Source organism: Gymnodraco acuticeps, unplaced genomic scaffold (genome assembly GCF_902827175.1).
Source record: "Gymnodraco acuticeps unplaced genomic scaffold, fGymAcu1.1, whole genome shotgun sequence".
Lineage (NCBI taxonomy): Eukaryota > Metazoa > Chordata > Actinopteri > Perciformes > Bathydraconidae > Gymnodraco > Gymnodraco acuticeps.
Genome location: NW_022990238.1, coordinates 4,349,632 through 4,365,185, shown reverse-complemented (window position 1 = coordinate 4,365,185; position 15,554 = coordinate 4,349,632). Strand labels below are relative to the sequence as shown.

The 15,554-nt window shown below is 42.1% G+C and overlaps 1 protein-coding gene across 2 annotated transcripts; it reads right to left on the bottom strand.

Annotated features, from left to right (window-relative positions):
- Nucleotides 1-9: 9 nt before the first annotated feature.
- Nucleotides 10-8,192, bottom strand: LOC117548637 (nuclear distribution protein nudE-like 1-B). Of its 2 annotated transcripts, XM_034220011.1 has the most exons (11): nt 8,164-8,192; nt 7,363-7,471; nt 7,192-7,264; nt 6,596-6,854; nt 3,590-3,743; nt 2,693-2,841; nt 2,406-2,542; nt 2,126-2,293; nt 1,938-2,032; nt 1,657-1,802; nt 10-1,533 (listed from the first exon to the last, which is right to left on the bottom strand). In XM_034220011.1, the coding sequence occupies exons 4-11, from the start codon at nt 6,682-6,684 to the stop codon at nt 1,443-1,445; spliced, it is 1,029 nt and encodes a 342-aa protein (XP_034075902.1). In that variant the 5' UTR covers nt 6,685-6,854; nt 7,192-7,264; nt 7,363-7,471; nt 8,164-8,192; the 3' UTR covers nt 10-1,442. The 2 variants fall into 2 exon arrangements, with proteins under 2 accessions (XP_034075902.1, XP_034075903.1); XM_034220012.1 differs by lacking the exon at nt 8,164-8,192 and having other exon boundaries at nt 7,363-7,697.
- Between the last annotated feature and the right edge of the window lie 7,362 nt (nt 8,193-15,554).

Below are 15,554 nucleotides of genomic sequence, written 5' to 3'. Positions count from 1 at the left end.
ACCACAAGGTTATTTGTCATCTCAATCTTTATTTACTTAAACAATCTGATATCATAGAACAATGGCTTTAACCATTCATTAGCTGAACATGCCATACAGTATCTGAAATAAATAGGGCTTTTAATGCCAAATGTCAGTATGTACAAATTACCATCCATACAAGCTATATACACTGACTGAAGAACACACGTTAGTAACAGGCTCATTGAGTGCCCAAAATGACATATTATATTATTAAATAAAACAAATACTGAACTTTAAATTATTCTTCTAGACGGAGACCCAAAGACTTATCAAAGGGATATCAGGGGAAATGTGTTTTGACATTTAAAATGATTTGTTAAATCCAACCTGCTTAAAATCCAATACAAAGTCAAAGAAACATTTAGGTCACAAGTTAACAGAGAATCATTAAATATGCTGCATGACACAAAGGCCACTAGACCATAAATAATACACCAGCCAAAATGAAATGAGTATCCTTTGTTTAAGTTTTATGGAGCCAAATTCACCTACTGGATAATTTCCCTTATATCAGAACGAGGTAAATGAGCCTGTCACAAGATTTAAAAAAAAGAAATGTGTACATAAAACGTAAAAAAGGCAAAACTGTTCCCTTGAAATTTCAACGGAAAAAACACTCGACTGCAGCGAAACATTTGAGGAGCAGTTTGTTTAAGTGCAGGTTTGACCAGCAGCTTTCTCCAAGCTTCAACATGGCGACTACTTCCAGGTTAATCACAGGAAGTAGCCGGTAACAAAAGGAACGACTGCACTATGGCTACATGGCTTTGAACGATCAACATTCACTTCAGTCGTGAATATGGGGTCCGACCACACCTCTCAGACCCCACATTACAAATGCACACATGCAAGAACATATTGCATTTTAAAGCATACTGTGAGATAAATTAGTTAAAATGAACACATCCCTTTTTAAATATAATACATTCTAAATTGAAATTAGCTTAACTGTGCAATTTTGAGTGAAAATACAGGAGCAAAAGAAGTCAAGAGGATGCTTTGGTCTGGTAAGACCGTTTGTCGGGGTTTCAGAAGAACAGTGGAACTAAGAATATAACGGTGCCACTTCAGAGTTGACGTCTAGAAAGCAACACATTTGTAACGACATTCATACAAGCACAGTAAAGCACAGCTTTAGGCACATGCAAGTGTGTGGTAGGAACGTGTGCACACACGACTGTGCACCTACTCACAGATGCATTCAGAGCTGCAAACTGGAGGCAAGTTCATTGTGAAGTCCAGCCTCTCTTCCACACGTCAAAAAATGCACAATCCCAAACAGGCAAACACACGCGGCATCGGTTTCCTTTCAAACTCTTTCTCTCGCATACACACACCTAGCACACAATGTAAAGGTCATTCAAGTGTCCTCTGGGTTCCCACAGTGACAGTAGAGGTTCAGGTGGTGGGGGTTCGTCTCACACACTCAGAGGCAGCAGAGCTGGTGGAGACACGGCTCTGGATGTGGCGACGGAGGTCAAGGAGCTGGGGTCCAACCCGTTTACAGTCCTGCAGAAGCCACATGGACAATATTAGCAAACGCAGACACGTATAAGTGCAGGGCAGACAGAAAGGTTTATAAAACCAGAGGGAATTCTCTGCAATAACTGAACCACTTGATAAAAGACTCACGTTTTGTCAAAGTAGGTCGTGTGAAGAGAGTGTGAGAACTTTGTGGCATTGCTGTTGATGAGTTTGCCGTTGTCTGTGGAATAATTTTTTCTAGCTGCTTGGTCTTTGGCAAAGTTCCTGCAGGCGGCGATTTTGGACTCCAGAGCCTAATCACAAAACAGGAGATACCATCAGTCTTTAGTCCAATCATAAACACATTTCTGTTTCTGTTGCTGAGGAGGACATCAGTGTTCTATCCAGGTATGTATCCTTCTTATGTGTTACAAAGCGATAAGACTTACCCCAACCTTCCTCAAAAGGTCGCCAACAATATTAAGAGCAGAGATTCGAGCAGAAGGAGTGAGGGACGAGTTGCCGTTGCAGCCGTTGGACAGTGCTGCAAAAGACACAATCCCATGTCAGAATACAGATCAGACAATTTCTCATTTCACATGAGTCATAACGAGTGAGATTCCTTTCCAACCCTGACCTTTTTGCGTGATGAAGGGGTGCTCTATGCTCTTTCCTACGGGTGTGGCTGGGAGGGATAAAGAGGCCTGAACTGCTGAGTCCATCTTGTCGATGTCAGAGGTGGGGGAGCTGGGTGCTGACATCCTGTCGGTGGTCCGCTCCCGTACGGCCAGCTCCTGTCTCAGGTCTGCAGAACAAGCGACTAGTAATAAAGGCATGTACAACCATTTCAGCTCCTCCACTAACCCTGACTCACGATGCTGTGCCTGCCAAAGGGTTGAATAGAGTCGTGTCTTTACCTCGAGCTTCGTCTTTCAGCCGCTGGACAGACTCGAGGAGAGTCTCCTTCTCGTCCAGCTCACTTTCCAGGAAGGCATTTCTCTCAATGGCCTGGTTTAGACGGCCCTCGAAGTCCTCGAGAGAAACAATCGTTGCTCTGCACATACGTAGAGATTGGAGGGGGAAATTGTTAAAACATGTTTTGTCATTTAAGGTCCAATAGCTTGAAAACATCTAAATACAGCTAGAAGTCATCTCCTCAGTGTCGTCGTCCCCCCCCATATTGAGCAAGAAGTGTCAGTCTGACCTCTTGGCTCTCTCCAGGTCGTCGTTATTCTGCTCCAGCTCTCGGACGTATTTGTTGAGCTGATCTTTGATGCTGCGTGTCTGGCCCAGGTCGTCCTCCAGCATAGAAACCTGCTTATAACTCTGGGCATGCTGATGCTCCAGCTTCTCCTGTGTGAGGGGGAAAGAAAAGGACATGGGAGTGAATGTGTGGAGAAAGACAAGGAAAAAACTGTACTTTCATTAAATGTTTATGGGTCATGCAGTGTGAAAGTAGCATATTATATACTAAACAGTAATCATCAGTACTCCTACTGTTATGATGACAACCTGGTGAATCACAAGACAGTTAGTAAAGATGAACTCCCACACATTATGTTATGGTTATAGAGCCTCTTATTTGCCCGTGGCACTTTACAGTACAGTTAGCATGCTAGTGTTGTGGCCCCTGAGGCACAAAGCATGATTCACAGTATTTTCTGGTTGATTTACACCGTCTGTTTTCAGCATGAGCTGCTGTAATCACACGCACATGATGGGGCCATGGGAAACATCACAATACTGTTCTGCTCTGTGGTGGATAGGGTATTTATCCTGAATGCATACACAGCCATTGGTTTACCTATAAACATGTGAGCGTGACTACAGCACATTGAATACATCTGACCACTGTTCATGCCTGCATTGATTTAGAACCATACTTGTCTTTGCAGTTCTCTATTTTCTTCCAATCCAATTAAAGAGTGCCGGAGGATTACCTCACGACTTGTTAACGCCTACATTAAAATAAGACATCCGGATCCAACAGAGATCAGATAACCTCCTAAGTCCGCAAATGACTTTATTGGTCAATAGATCATAACAACCCAAGCCAAATCCTAAAATATGAACCACATGGCAAGTCACCAGGCCCAGTTACCTTGAGGTTGACCACCTCGTTCTTCAGTCTCTCATTTTCGATCTGGAGGTCTCGAAGGCGGTATTCGGCCTGACTCAGCTGCGCCTCCAGCTCGGCCTCCAGCTCCCGGCTCCCCTCCTGGAACTCCTGCAGCTCCTCCTGGGCATCGTAGCAGCTGTGAGGACACAAGTAAACAATCACTGTCAATTACCAGCTGCCCTGTTCACTGCCACCATTCAGCTCTGTATCGCTGACTGGCTGAATGACCACAGGCCTGAGCTCTAGAAACGGGCTGGCTTTTGTCCCGCAAGATGAGCCAGGCTCAGGCATGTTCTCGCAGCTTCGTCTCCAATAGCCAGGAATAAACCTGCATAAAAGCCCCGTCAGACATTTGTAGATTTGTAACCTTCAACCTTGCCGCTGCCAAACAGGAATCTCAGTGCTGTCGAGTTAAGCATTCTAAATATACAGCCCTAAAGAGACAGCTGACAGTAGGAGGTTCAGAGGTAGCTTGAAAAACAGGCCTGCTGTCAAAGAGTCCTCAGCTGTGGGAGAGGTTAAAAGGTGGGGAGAAAATGAGAGGGTGCAGGAACAGGAAGAGGACACCGTGGTCAGGGATGACCCCATGCAGAGCATCTTCAAAACACACACAATAACTCATAATGGAACAGGTGTGGAAGTACACATTTCAAATAGAAAATAAAGTAAAAATAAATGTCGTGGTGATTAATGTAATGCAAATGTATCCTAACCTTTTTCCTATGATGACACTGTGGTTAACACTGTTCTCAGATCAGCTGATTTGTGCTGGGATAATCATAGTGGCTCTACTCTGGAATCCATTAATCAGTTGTTGTGGCGGGGTCGTTCCACACATACCAACGCCACAGCGGCTGCTGCTTCATCAGCACGCTGCGTTCTGCAGCATAACTTTCATACGCCTTTCATGGTTTCCAACAACCCACAGCACTCTGGACGCGTGACGCATGACAGCATTAAATGCTTAAATTAAGAAATATGTACTATATAATGTGATTAATAATAATTTAAAACAAACTACGTATAACTACCACATTATAACTGAGTGAATGTAAAATGTAAGGATACAGTTATGAAGACATATCTGACATTTCCACTGGGTGACTAATTTCAATTGATGTTGACACCATCTCACAACACTCCTAAAATAACATTACTTTCTGAAGCACAATTTAAAATGTATGCCGTTTAAAATCTCAAATTAGATCCATTGTCCATCAATATTTTGATTATTATTTAATGGAAACCGTCCATAATCAAAGAATCATTCGAAGTCAATCAAATACTTATTTCACTTCAGGGTGATAGCAGGACACCCCATCTAGTCACTCAGAGAGAATCTGGACAATCTGATGTACACTGAAAAAAAAAGGCCGTTGGATTAACATGATTTTAATATGGAAACCGGTTGCACACATTAAAAACATGTGTACTCAAAACTATTCCATTATGTTAAAGACACACAACTATGTTATGTCAAAGAAACATGAAATTGTTATGTTCATTTGAATATTTCCTTTAATATAGGTATATTCATTTACCCTATGTTTAACCAACATGACTTTTTTATGTTCATTTTATGCTTTTAATATGCTCAGTATATTTAACTTGTACCTGTTAAAGCAACATGATTTCTTTATTTAAGCTTCACTGTAAAAAGTCTGTTGGACTTAAGTAATAAAAAACATGGAGATCGGTTGCACATATTAAAAACATGTGTACTCAAAACTATTCCATTATGTTAGAGACACACAACTATGTTATGTCAAAGAAACATGAAATTGTTATGTTCATTTGAATATTTCCTTTAATATAGGTATATTCATTTACCCTATGTTTAACCAACATGACTTTTTATGTTCATTTTAGGCTTTTAATATACTCAGTATATTTCTGTACAGAGCCACATGAATGTTTTGTTTAAACTACATGCTATAGTTTTCTGTTTAATCTACCTAGTGCTCAAGGGGTACATGATTATTTATTTCATGTGAATAGAGGCATTTTGTACATTCTTCTACAGGATCCATCCTAATCTCTTATATCTACAGCATTTATCATAACATTTTAAAACAAATAGTCAATAAAGACAAACACATTTCTTTGAACAACATTCATGTATTTTTCTCAAAAAATAAAACAATATTAACAACCACCACGCATCCAGGTGAGCTTTTGGTTTTTCCATCATGCAGCCCCAGGAGAATTAATAAATACATTGAAAATAAAGAAATAGAAGAAATAGAAAATGTTTGTGATGCATGTACATATACATTATTGTGCTAGAACACAGCAAGGAAGCTTAAAGGAAACTATTCTCCCGACCAAAATAAGGTTTATTGTGCCAAATGGCAAAGAAAGGCTTATTTTTGTAACTCATTCATAGTAAACAATTAACAGAAAATGTCAACACCTAGCCGAAAAAAGGAAATGTTCTTGCAAATCCATTATTTAAATAGTAACCTGCTAATATGAAAGGGCACTTTAATGCAGGAAATCAATGGCATTGCTTTGGAAAAATACATGAAAGTATAATAATGGCCTGGTTTCTCACCACATATGCACTAAAGAAAGTATTACAAATAAAAACAAGAACTGACATTTTGAAGTAGCGCAATTAGTACATTCTGAAACACATGACAAGTGGTACATTCTGAAAACACATGACCCCAGGAAAAACCCACATTTCTGAAACATGCAAATCAAGCAAAAAGCATGAGCAAAGGAAGTGCAAGACAGTTGTATCGATGAAAGTCCAGTATGAATGCTGTAAAAGTGCACAATGGTCCATGGCAACAGCTCACAGTTTGTTTTTAAACGCTTGTGCTTTCTTGGAGAGCATGTTGCCGTTTAGCTCCATTAACATTTGCTGGAGCACTTCGAACGTGCACTTCAGTTTAGGGGGGTAGTTCAGGTTCATTGCATACATTAGTCCAAACAGCATGGTAGCAGCTAATGCAATGTTGTGCACATCAGTTAGTAGGCTACCTGTTGGCCTTCCAGGACAATCTGTCCTCTGGTCTCATCTGTCCTCTGGTCTCATATGTCCTCTGGTCTCCTCTGTCCTCTGGTCTCATCTGTCCTCTGGTCTCATCTGTCCTCTGGTCTCATCTGTCCTCTGGTCTCATCTGTCCTCTGGTCTCATCTGTCCTCTGGTCTCATCTGTCCTCTGGTCTCATCTGTCCTCTGGTCTCATGGTGGAATTGTGTTTGACAACATAAAGTCCCACTGTAATCCCCTCAATGGCCTGCAGAGTGCACAGTCACAAAGGGAACAGAGTGAGATCTAACAAATCAATATACCCATTACTAAGTCCTTGTGTTTAACAAGTACATTTGGTCAGATGTCAATACTTTTAAGCCTCCTTGTTATCTGATATACTCCTGTCTGACCTGATAAAAAATGTTTCATTTCCTGTATCCGTTCTAAATTAAAAGCCCTCTAGCTTTTCAGTGTAATCTGGCTATTAAACAAAAAACAGGGATGTTCACATACTGTTGGCTATATACTATGTGGTGTTTCAATAAATACATATTTTAACGGCCAACAAAAAAATCAAAAGGTCAAATATTACTTCTACTGACCACAAACTCTCTCATTGAGGTGCACACACAGCCCCTTGAGAAGACAATCCCGGCCTAAATCGACATCATCAACCTAAGTGAAGGGGAATAAGAAAATAAAGAATCTATTTTGCTCAATGAAATGTGTACACCATTGACTCGATGTATAATTTCCTTAAAATTAATTCTTACTTGAGTCATGTTTGACATAATACAGTTCAAACGCTGACCTATCTGTCCTCCTCTCTTCTCAAAAACCTTCAGAAGTTTGTCAGATAGCACATTCAGCTGAGAGAGACATCTGATTGGAGGGGCAGGGTTGTTATGCGCTTAAACTCCGCATTTATCAAAGAAAACAAAATATCACAGTCATAAAAATCATGAAATCATTTCATTTTCTAATGATGTTATGATTGTAGTTGTGTGCTTGCCTCAAAACGATGCAGAGAAACTAGTCCATGCATTTGTTACTTCAAGGCTAGCTTATTGTAACTCTTTATTATCAGGGTGTACCAAAAACTCAGTTAAGTTGCTTCAGCTGATTCAAAATGTATTGACCAGAGCACGGAAAAGGGACCACATTACTCCTGTTTTGGCTCCATAGTGAGAATAACTTTTTATATCAAGTACGAACAACCAGGTTAGACTACATTACATTTCATTTAGTTTATGTTTTTTTCCAAAGCGATTTAAAATAAGTATTACTGTAATATAAGACTACATATAAGAAACACCCTTATAGCCATTTCAACAAACAAAACATTATCACTTTTGTGAAGGAGGCTTTATCACAGAATGTTTGGCTTTTGCCTCTCACTTTCTGAATAACTTTTGCCTAATAAATCAGAACATGTGTATATCCCTGCAATGTTTGCAGTATGTAAATGTTATGAATAAATATTCAGAAATTGTCAGACTAATACCAGATTTCAATTAGTTAAAGATCAAGTTTAAATTAGTCAAGTAAATCACACAAAACATTTGAATACTCACCATTTACTACAGAGCCTTTGGAACAATGTTCAAAGGAAGGCTGAGGTCAATCTTCTCCACACCAATTACCTATCACAGAAAAACATATTTGAAATTATTTCATTATTCACACACAAATAAAACAAAAATGTTCTGCTCCTTAAAGGCGACATTTACCATTTCATTATGTACCTTTACGTTAATATGAACCGACTTCGACCGAGATGGGCGCCTCCAGTGTAAAAAGCCACAGTAGCCTATACTAATGCAATGAGTACAACTTTGTACGGAGCCATACCAGCCATAAACATCAGCGTTGCGAGCTCATTTCCATTGGTTTCAATGGAGACGTGCACTGCAGCAGCGCGCACCGCTCGTCATGTGACGAGGAACAACCAATCACAACCGAGAAACATCTCAACTTCCGTAAACACAAGTGTACGGCAAATATGGAAGATAAATTCATTTCACAGCGGGTGGATCGTCACCCTTACTTGATCTGTCCGGCATGTCCCCATATTCATGGTATGTGCACCGCTGCTCAAATGTAACACAATCATTAATATCCTCCACTTTCCAGTATCAAAAAACAGTGGGTTATTTCATCTACCCAACCATGGGGTTATGAAATGTTTAACCCATTCAGGGTTATTAATATGGTGTTGGGTTATTTTTGTGCAACCCAAATGCTGGGTCAAAAATATTTTTGTCTACCAACCAGCGGCGCCGGATTCATTTCAGAAGTGGGGGGGCCAAAAAGTGCGTGTGTATGTGACATATTCTACTTGCCAACCCTCACGATTTTCGCGGGAGACTCCCGTTTTCCTCCCGGGGTCATATTTATCCCTCATTTCTCCCGATTTCTGACTAAATCTAATTTGTTTCATTCTAACATAACGCACCAAATGTTACTGTTTCCACTCGGACTTCAATACAGCTACACCATTGTTTGGTTTCCATGGTAACGTGTCTCTTTAGTAGCGCGAGCAAATGAAAGTCTGAGAGGGTCTTCAGGAGGAAGATAGTCAGAGAAAACAGAACAAGAATGGACAACTCAACCCTCTGCTCACTCCTTTCCTGTACATTAAACTATACAGACCAGCCCACATATGACAGCGCAGTTGCTCATTCCATCTCTTCTTTTTTCCTGCTATACGCTCTTGTTTGACAAGCTGAATGTTGACTGGTGTTTGACTGAAGTAAGCTCTGTGAAAAGTTCCAGTTATTAACTCGGTATTTACAAAGCTGTCATCTCCACATTTGGAGAAAGTTACAAGCCGTTTGACAGCAGCACATCTGCATATTTCACAGAAGGCTCGTTTAGTGGTTTTGCAAATAATTAACCACTCTCTGTTTTTGTACCATTCTGCATTGAAGTACCTTCTCTTTGCCCAAATAAGCTTTTATTGGCCCGTCACAATGTCCCGACAACAAACCTCCATGCAGTCGGAACCAGCCTGTTTCGGTTCAACGATGCCGGCGGCGGCGGTTTTGACAGCCTCTGCGGCCGCAGAGCTGCTGCTGGGGTTCATCTGGCTGCGCTGGTTCTATGGTTGAAGGACCAGGCTCCGGAGTTGTGGATGTCAGGGATGTGACATTCAAGTTGTTGAATTTCAGCTTAGTTTGACTGTATTTTGTTTTCTTATGCGCCGGTTCTTCTGACATGTTTGCAAGTTTATCTTTAACGGCTGACACACACTGAACAACGTAACACATAACGTAAACAACGTAACAAATAAACACATCTAAGCTTTGTTATTGGTTGTAATGTACATGGATCATTTGAATGGTGTGACAATGTCCTATTTGATTGGATTAAAATGTACATATTCTTCCTGTTATGTCTGCCTGCTGTATTTTACCTAATGCAAAGTGACCTGCTCCATCGAAATCAGTCGCATTGATCCGAAGACACATTTTGAGTTGTATACACTGTTGGAAAGAGGAGATTCCTAGCTTTCTAATGATCAGGATTGTTTTTGTACTATATTAAGCAAAATATGTCACATTATATAATGACTGTCACCGAGTCATCATTTTGAGAAAAAGGCCTTAAAGTTTCCTCTTCTCTGGATCGATCTGATTGATTATTAGCGGAGCAAATGATCAAAGTAGTACGGAGGGAAGATATTTTCGTTTGGATTACTGGTCTGGGGGGAGCTCGCGAATGTGTGCGTGTATACCACGTGTGTGTGTTTGTGTATTTTTGCGTTTGTTTCCCGGGGAAAACTTTCAGAAGAAACACCGGCTGTTGTTATGCTTGCTGTGACGTCAAATTACTCCGTTCTCCGCTTGTAATTATGCCGTTAAAAGCTTCAAAGCTGTATTTATCATCTGAATTTGCCGAAACAAGTTTAATATTCTGAAAGCCAAGACTTTGTTTATTTGAAATCAGATGAAAACAAACTGTAACGGACCCTGCGGAGTTATCTATGATTACTATGCCTTACATTCATAATGTCAGCGGAGGGAGGGGAAGCGGCGCTGTAGAAGAGCAGAGTGGCGAGTGAGAGGCGAGCTGTGTTCTTCCCTTTACAAGCTTAAAAAATGCCTGAAGCTAATGAGATTGAATATAACAATCAACAATAACAAAATATACACAGCTAGATTAGATGGCGTTCTTTTTAGATGCGACTTTAGAGTAGAGGGGAATTATTGAAACGGGATGTGTACAGCAGTGGCGTTTTCTCCCGGAGGCCAAGGGAAGCCAGGCTTCCCCTGTTTTTTCGGATTGTAGTTATAACTTAAATAAATAAAGAAAAACACTTTGTTTTGTTTCTGTAATTCTACTTTCCTGTGTGTTCCTGCCGGACCGTCTCTCCGTCTCTCCCCCATTCTCATTGAGTATTTTACAAAGAGTGAAACAGCGCCCCTCTAGATGTCATGGTGAAACAGTAGATTGCATTCACTGTTGCGAGAGGAGGCCAGCAGAATCTAGCTTCCCTTGGTGAAAAAAAATTGAGGGATTAACCAATCAGATGAGGCCCACGTGATGCCCCTGCCAACCTGTGATTGGTCAGGGCCATGCCAGGGGAAGCCAGCCGCCTCTAGCTTCCCTTCAGGGGCGGCTGGCGGCTGGCGATTTGATTGGACACTGCCATCCAATCACATCAACATCAATTTGAATACTGTAACTGTCATCACCGCCGTTAGAAATGATCAAGCAAATGAAGCATTATGGAGGGAGGAGATTTGGCGTACTTAATTAAGCATAACTTCACTAAACTTCCGCTACAGCAGCCACTAAAAATTAAAGCAGATGGCAGGACAACGCCCACACTCGAGCTGTGTACACAGAGGAATAAGGGATCTAATCGGACGTTCAATGAGGACAATTATGTCCGCACGGAGAGGGCTAACTGGAAGCGCTAAACTTCAGCGTCTATTTTGCTGGCCATGTCTTCTTTTTGACAAGGGTTCGTGCTCCCTGAACAATCCTTGGGCAACTTCAGGATTCATCGACGTTGCCAACCTGTCACGGGCAATTGAGAGGCACGGTAAATCTAAAAATCATATAGATTGTGCTGTGAAATTAAAGCTTTTTGGACGCGTCAGGATTGACGAGGCTCTGGATGTAGCAAGAACCATTAGCACAAAGAAGCACAACGAACAAGTAAAAAAGAACCGGGATATTCTGAGGAAACTCATCATTGCTGCCCTGTACGTTGCACGTCAAGAGCAAGCATTCAGGGGACACAATGAGGCCGCTGGCAGCTCTAACAGGGGCAATTTTGTAGAGCTGGTACGTGCATTTGCAGAGTTTGACACTGCACTCGCGGAGCACTTGGGATCGTCAACAGTCTTCAGTGGTATGTCAAACACCATACAAAATGACATAATTGAGAGCATAGCTCGTTGTATCCAGGATGAGACTGATAAAGAAATACACATTTCTCCTTTCATTGCTGTACAAGTGGATGACACATCAGACATCTCCAATAAGTGCCAACTCACTATCATAATCAGATATGTGAATGAAAAAGGCAGTGTGTGTGAACGTTTCCTCGGCTTTTTTGATGTCAGCTTAGAAAGAGATGCAAAAGCTGTAACATCAGTTGTCATGAGAGCCATCGGGAACTACAGCCCAACAAACAAACTGATTTGTCAGACTTATGACGGAGCAAGCTGCATGAGTGGACAGCACGGTGGCGTTCAGGCTTTAGTGAAAGCACACTGCCCCAATGCGCTATTCATCCACTGCTATGCTCACAAATTAAATTTGGTTTTAGCACAAGGCACAAACAACATCCAAGCAGCCAAACTGTTTTTTGCCAATCTCGATGCCTTCCACAATTTTTTCTCACGTTCATGTAAGAGATCAGCACTACTGTCTGAAGTTGATCGAGCTGTGCGTGTACCAGGGGGTTCTGCTGTGAGGTGGAATTTTAAAAGCCGCGCAGTACACGCCATCCATGAAGGACGCGGGTCGCTCTGTATCGCTTTTGACAGGATAATGACAGAGCCGGGATGGGACAAAGAGACCATTGCACAGAGTGCTTCCTTGAAGCAAAAACTTGAGGATTTTGACTTCACCTTCCTGCTCGGGGTCTTTCAGTCAATTTTCGGCCTCACAGAACCACTCTTCCAGGTTCTGCAAAGCAAGACGGCGGACATAAAAAAATGCCAGGATCGGATCATGAGCACTCTCAGCGCTCTCAAAGCCACAAGAACAGATGAGACATTCAGTCGCATTTACGATGACACGGTCAACGCAGTCGGCGATCCTGTGCCCCGACGTAAACGACGTCGCCGCGGCTGGGACGACCTGGAGCAAGGGTTTAACCAGCACCAAGAAGGAGACGAGGAAACGGTTGTGTCTTTCCGGCGTCTTTACTTCCAGATTGTTGACGGCATAGTGTTGCACATGACCCAAAGATTTGCAGATATGGAGCACCTGCACTTTTTTCGGATACTGGAACACACATCATTCACATCGTTCTGCAACCCTGATGCATTTCCCAGCAGTGAGCTGGCTCAGCTGATCAACACGTATCCATTCTTTGATGAGCAGAAGTTAAGGAATGAGCTGCACACGCTGTACAACAACAGGTTGTTTCACAAGCCACCAGGAGAGCTGATACAGCTTCTTATTGAGGATGACCTACAGGGCACACTCTCCGAGGTCTACAAGCTGCTCCAGCTCATGCTCACGATACCAGCCACCAGCACATCAGCAGAGCGCTCCTTTTCCTGTCTAAAAAGGATCAAAACGTATCTGAGGAACACGTGTGGACAGGACAGACTTGTCAACCTAGCCACAATATCCATTGACTCTGTTGTTGTGGAGGACCTAAAGGCCGCTGGGAAGTTCTATGACATTGTTATTGACCACTTCGCTACCATGAAAGACAGGAGAATGGCCTTCCTCTTCAAATAGGGTGAGTGAAATGCACACCGCTTTCTCTCTGTGCATACCTGTTGCCTGAACTGCCCGTGTAGCTATGTGTGCAATTTCTGATGTGGTTCTGTTGGTTATTGTGCATTGCTTGCCTGGATTTAGCTGCAGGTGTTCAGTCTGAAGTAGTTGTTTTATTGCAGTTGTTTAATTAGCACAGGGTGCTGCTATCCGAAAATCAGCACCGCAGATAGCATGCCATATAGGGCCCGATCACCTGAATAGATGAGATTGTTTATATTTTTGTGTTACTTTTGGACTACGGACTGAACTAATTACAGAGACGAGGACTGTTGCTGCACTTGCAGTGTGTGTTAGTGTAACAGATGTAAATATGCAGTGGGGTTTATTTAATTTAATTTTGTATAATCACACACATTCTGTGTTTTATATTATTGTATTCTGTGTTCTTCATTTTATTGAATGTTAAATACCTGGCAAGGTCGGAGAGCTGTGCTCAGGAGTTTATTGTTGTGAGGACTTTCATTTCCTTTCTTTGTGATTTTACTTTTTGTATATATTGTGTCCCTCACGTTTCCTCTTCCCTTTTTGTAAACGTTCCAAGCAATGAGAGGAGTCACTGAGGGAAATGTATGTAAAACTGATCATTTTATCTGTTATCAGATTCAGACATTAAACAGAGATCGTCTCAACTTTACGCTGACTCGGCGGGTCTCGTCCATTATCAACACAACGCATACTGATACTTTGATGTGAACGTAAAACTTTAAAGGTCTCCTGATTTAGTTTGTGAATGAATGCTTCTTATTTATTAATTACCGAATCTGCACTGCGCATTGAGCGGCTGGTATTGCATTGGTGGGGGGAGGTTGGCATAAATTAATAAGAAAATGCTTAAATTAATAAGACGAGAGAGTTTCAGCTGGAGAGTGCATGCGGACCTGTCGCTTAGATAACAGGCGTGTACAAGTCCTGCATCTGTATGATACAAATGTGTGTAAAATGTTACCGGGCGCTGTAATCACTCATCTGGTTACGTTATTGACCCCCCCCCCCGACCCAAAAACATTGGCTTCCCCTACATTTTTCCCCACCCCACGCTACTGGTGTACAGGGTTCCGCGGCATCCGCTGCTGCAAAAATGTGGGGCAGGGCCGTAAAGTGGGGGGGCCAATGGCCCCCTGGCCCCCCCGCTTCCGGCGCCCTTGCTACCAACCCAACCATTTGGTTATGAAATGTTTAACTCATTCTGGGTTATTTATATGCTATTGGGTATTGGTTTGCATGAATCGCAACAACTTCACATGTATTAGATTCATTCATGTTGAGATAAACTGAGACAAAGGGATTAGGGTATATCTGATTCCCACTCCAGAACAGAAGGTGGCGGTATAACCACCAATAAACTGGATACCAACCACAGTCGGCTTCTCAATACTCAAATTTCCCCTCCTCGACTCCCCTCCTCGGTTCCCCTCCTCGAGACTTAGACCCGCCCACAGGAGATGCGAGTGGAGGACCGAGGAGGGGAACCGAGGAGAGAGGAGGGGAAGCAGCAGACGTTTAAAGAAATGAGAACTCCTCTCCTCTGAGCGGTCATTTTAAAGAGACGTCCGTTCATTATTACGTGGCAACAGCTGCATCAGCTGTCGAGTGTTTTGTCATAGCGTTGTATCTCTGTTAGATCAGCTGAACATTGTTCCCCCACATATTTACTTTGAATTCATTGAGAGTGCGGTATAATGAGACAAAAACAGGCTACAGATGCGGACACACACACACACAAATATATTTATATAAATATATACAATTTAAAGTATGAGAGCACTCTCATAATAACGTAACACAATCAGAGACTGGATATATCCCCCCCTCTCTCTGGTCGCTGAAATGGGGAATTGAAATTACGGGCCAAAAGTTGTATTTACAAGTAGGCCTATTAAAAGTAAGCAGAGGACACCAAACCAACTGAGACCCGTCTGTCCGCCGCATTTACGCACTGTACAACACACACCTACACACTGTACAGCACACACCTACAGCTCCAAAAGCATAA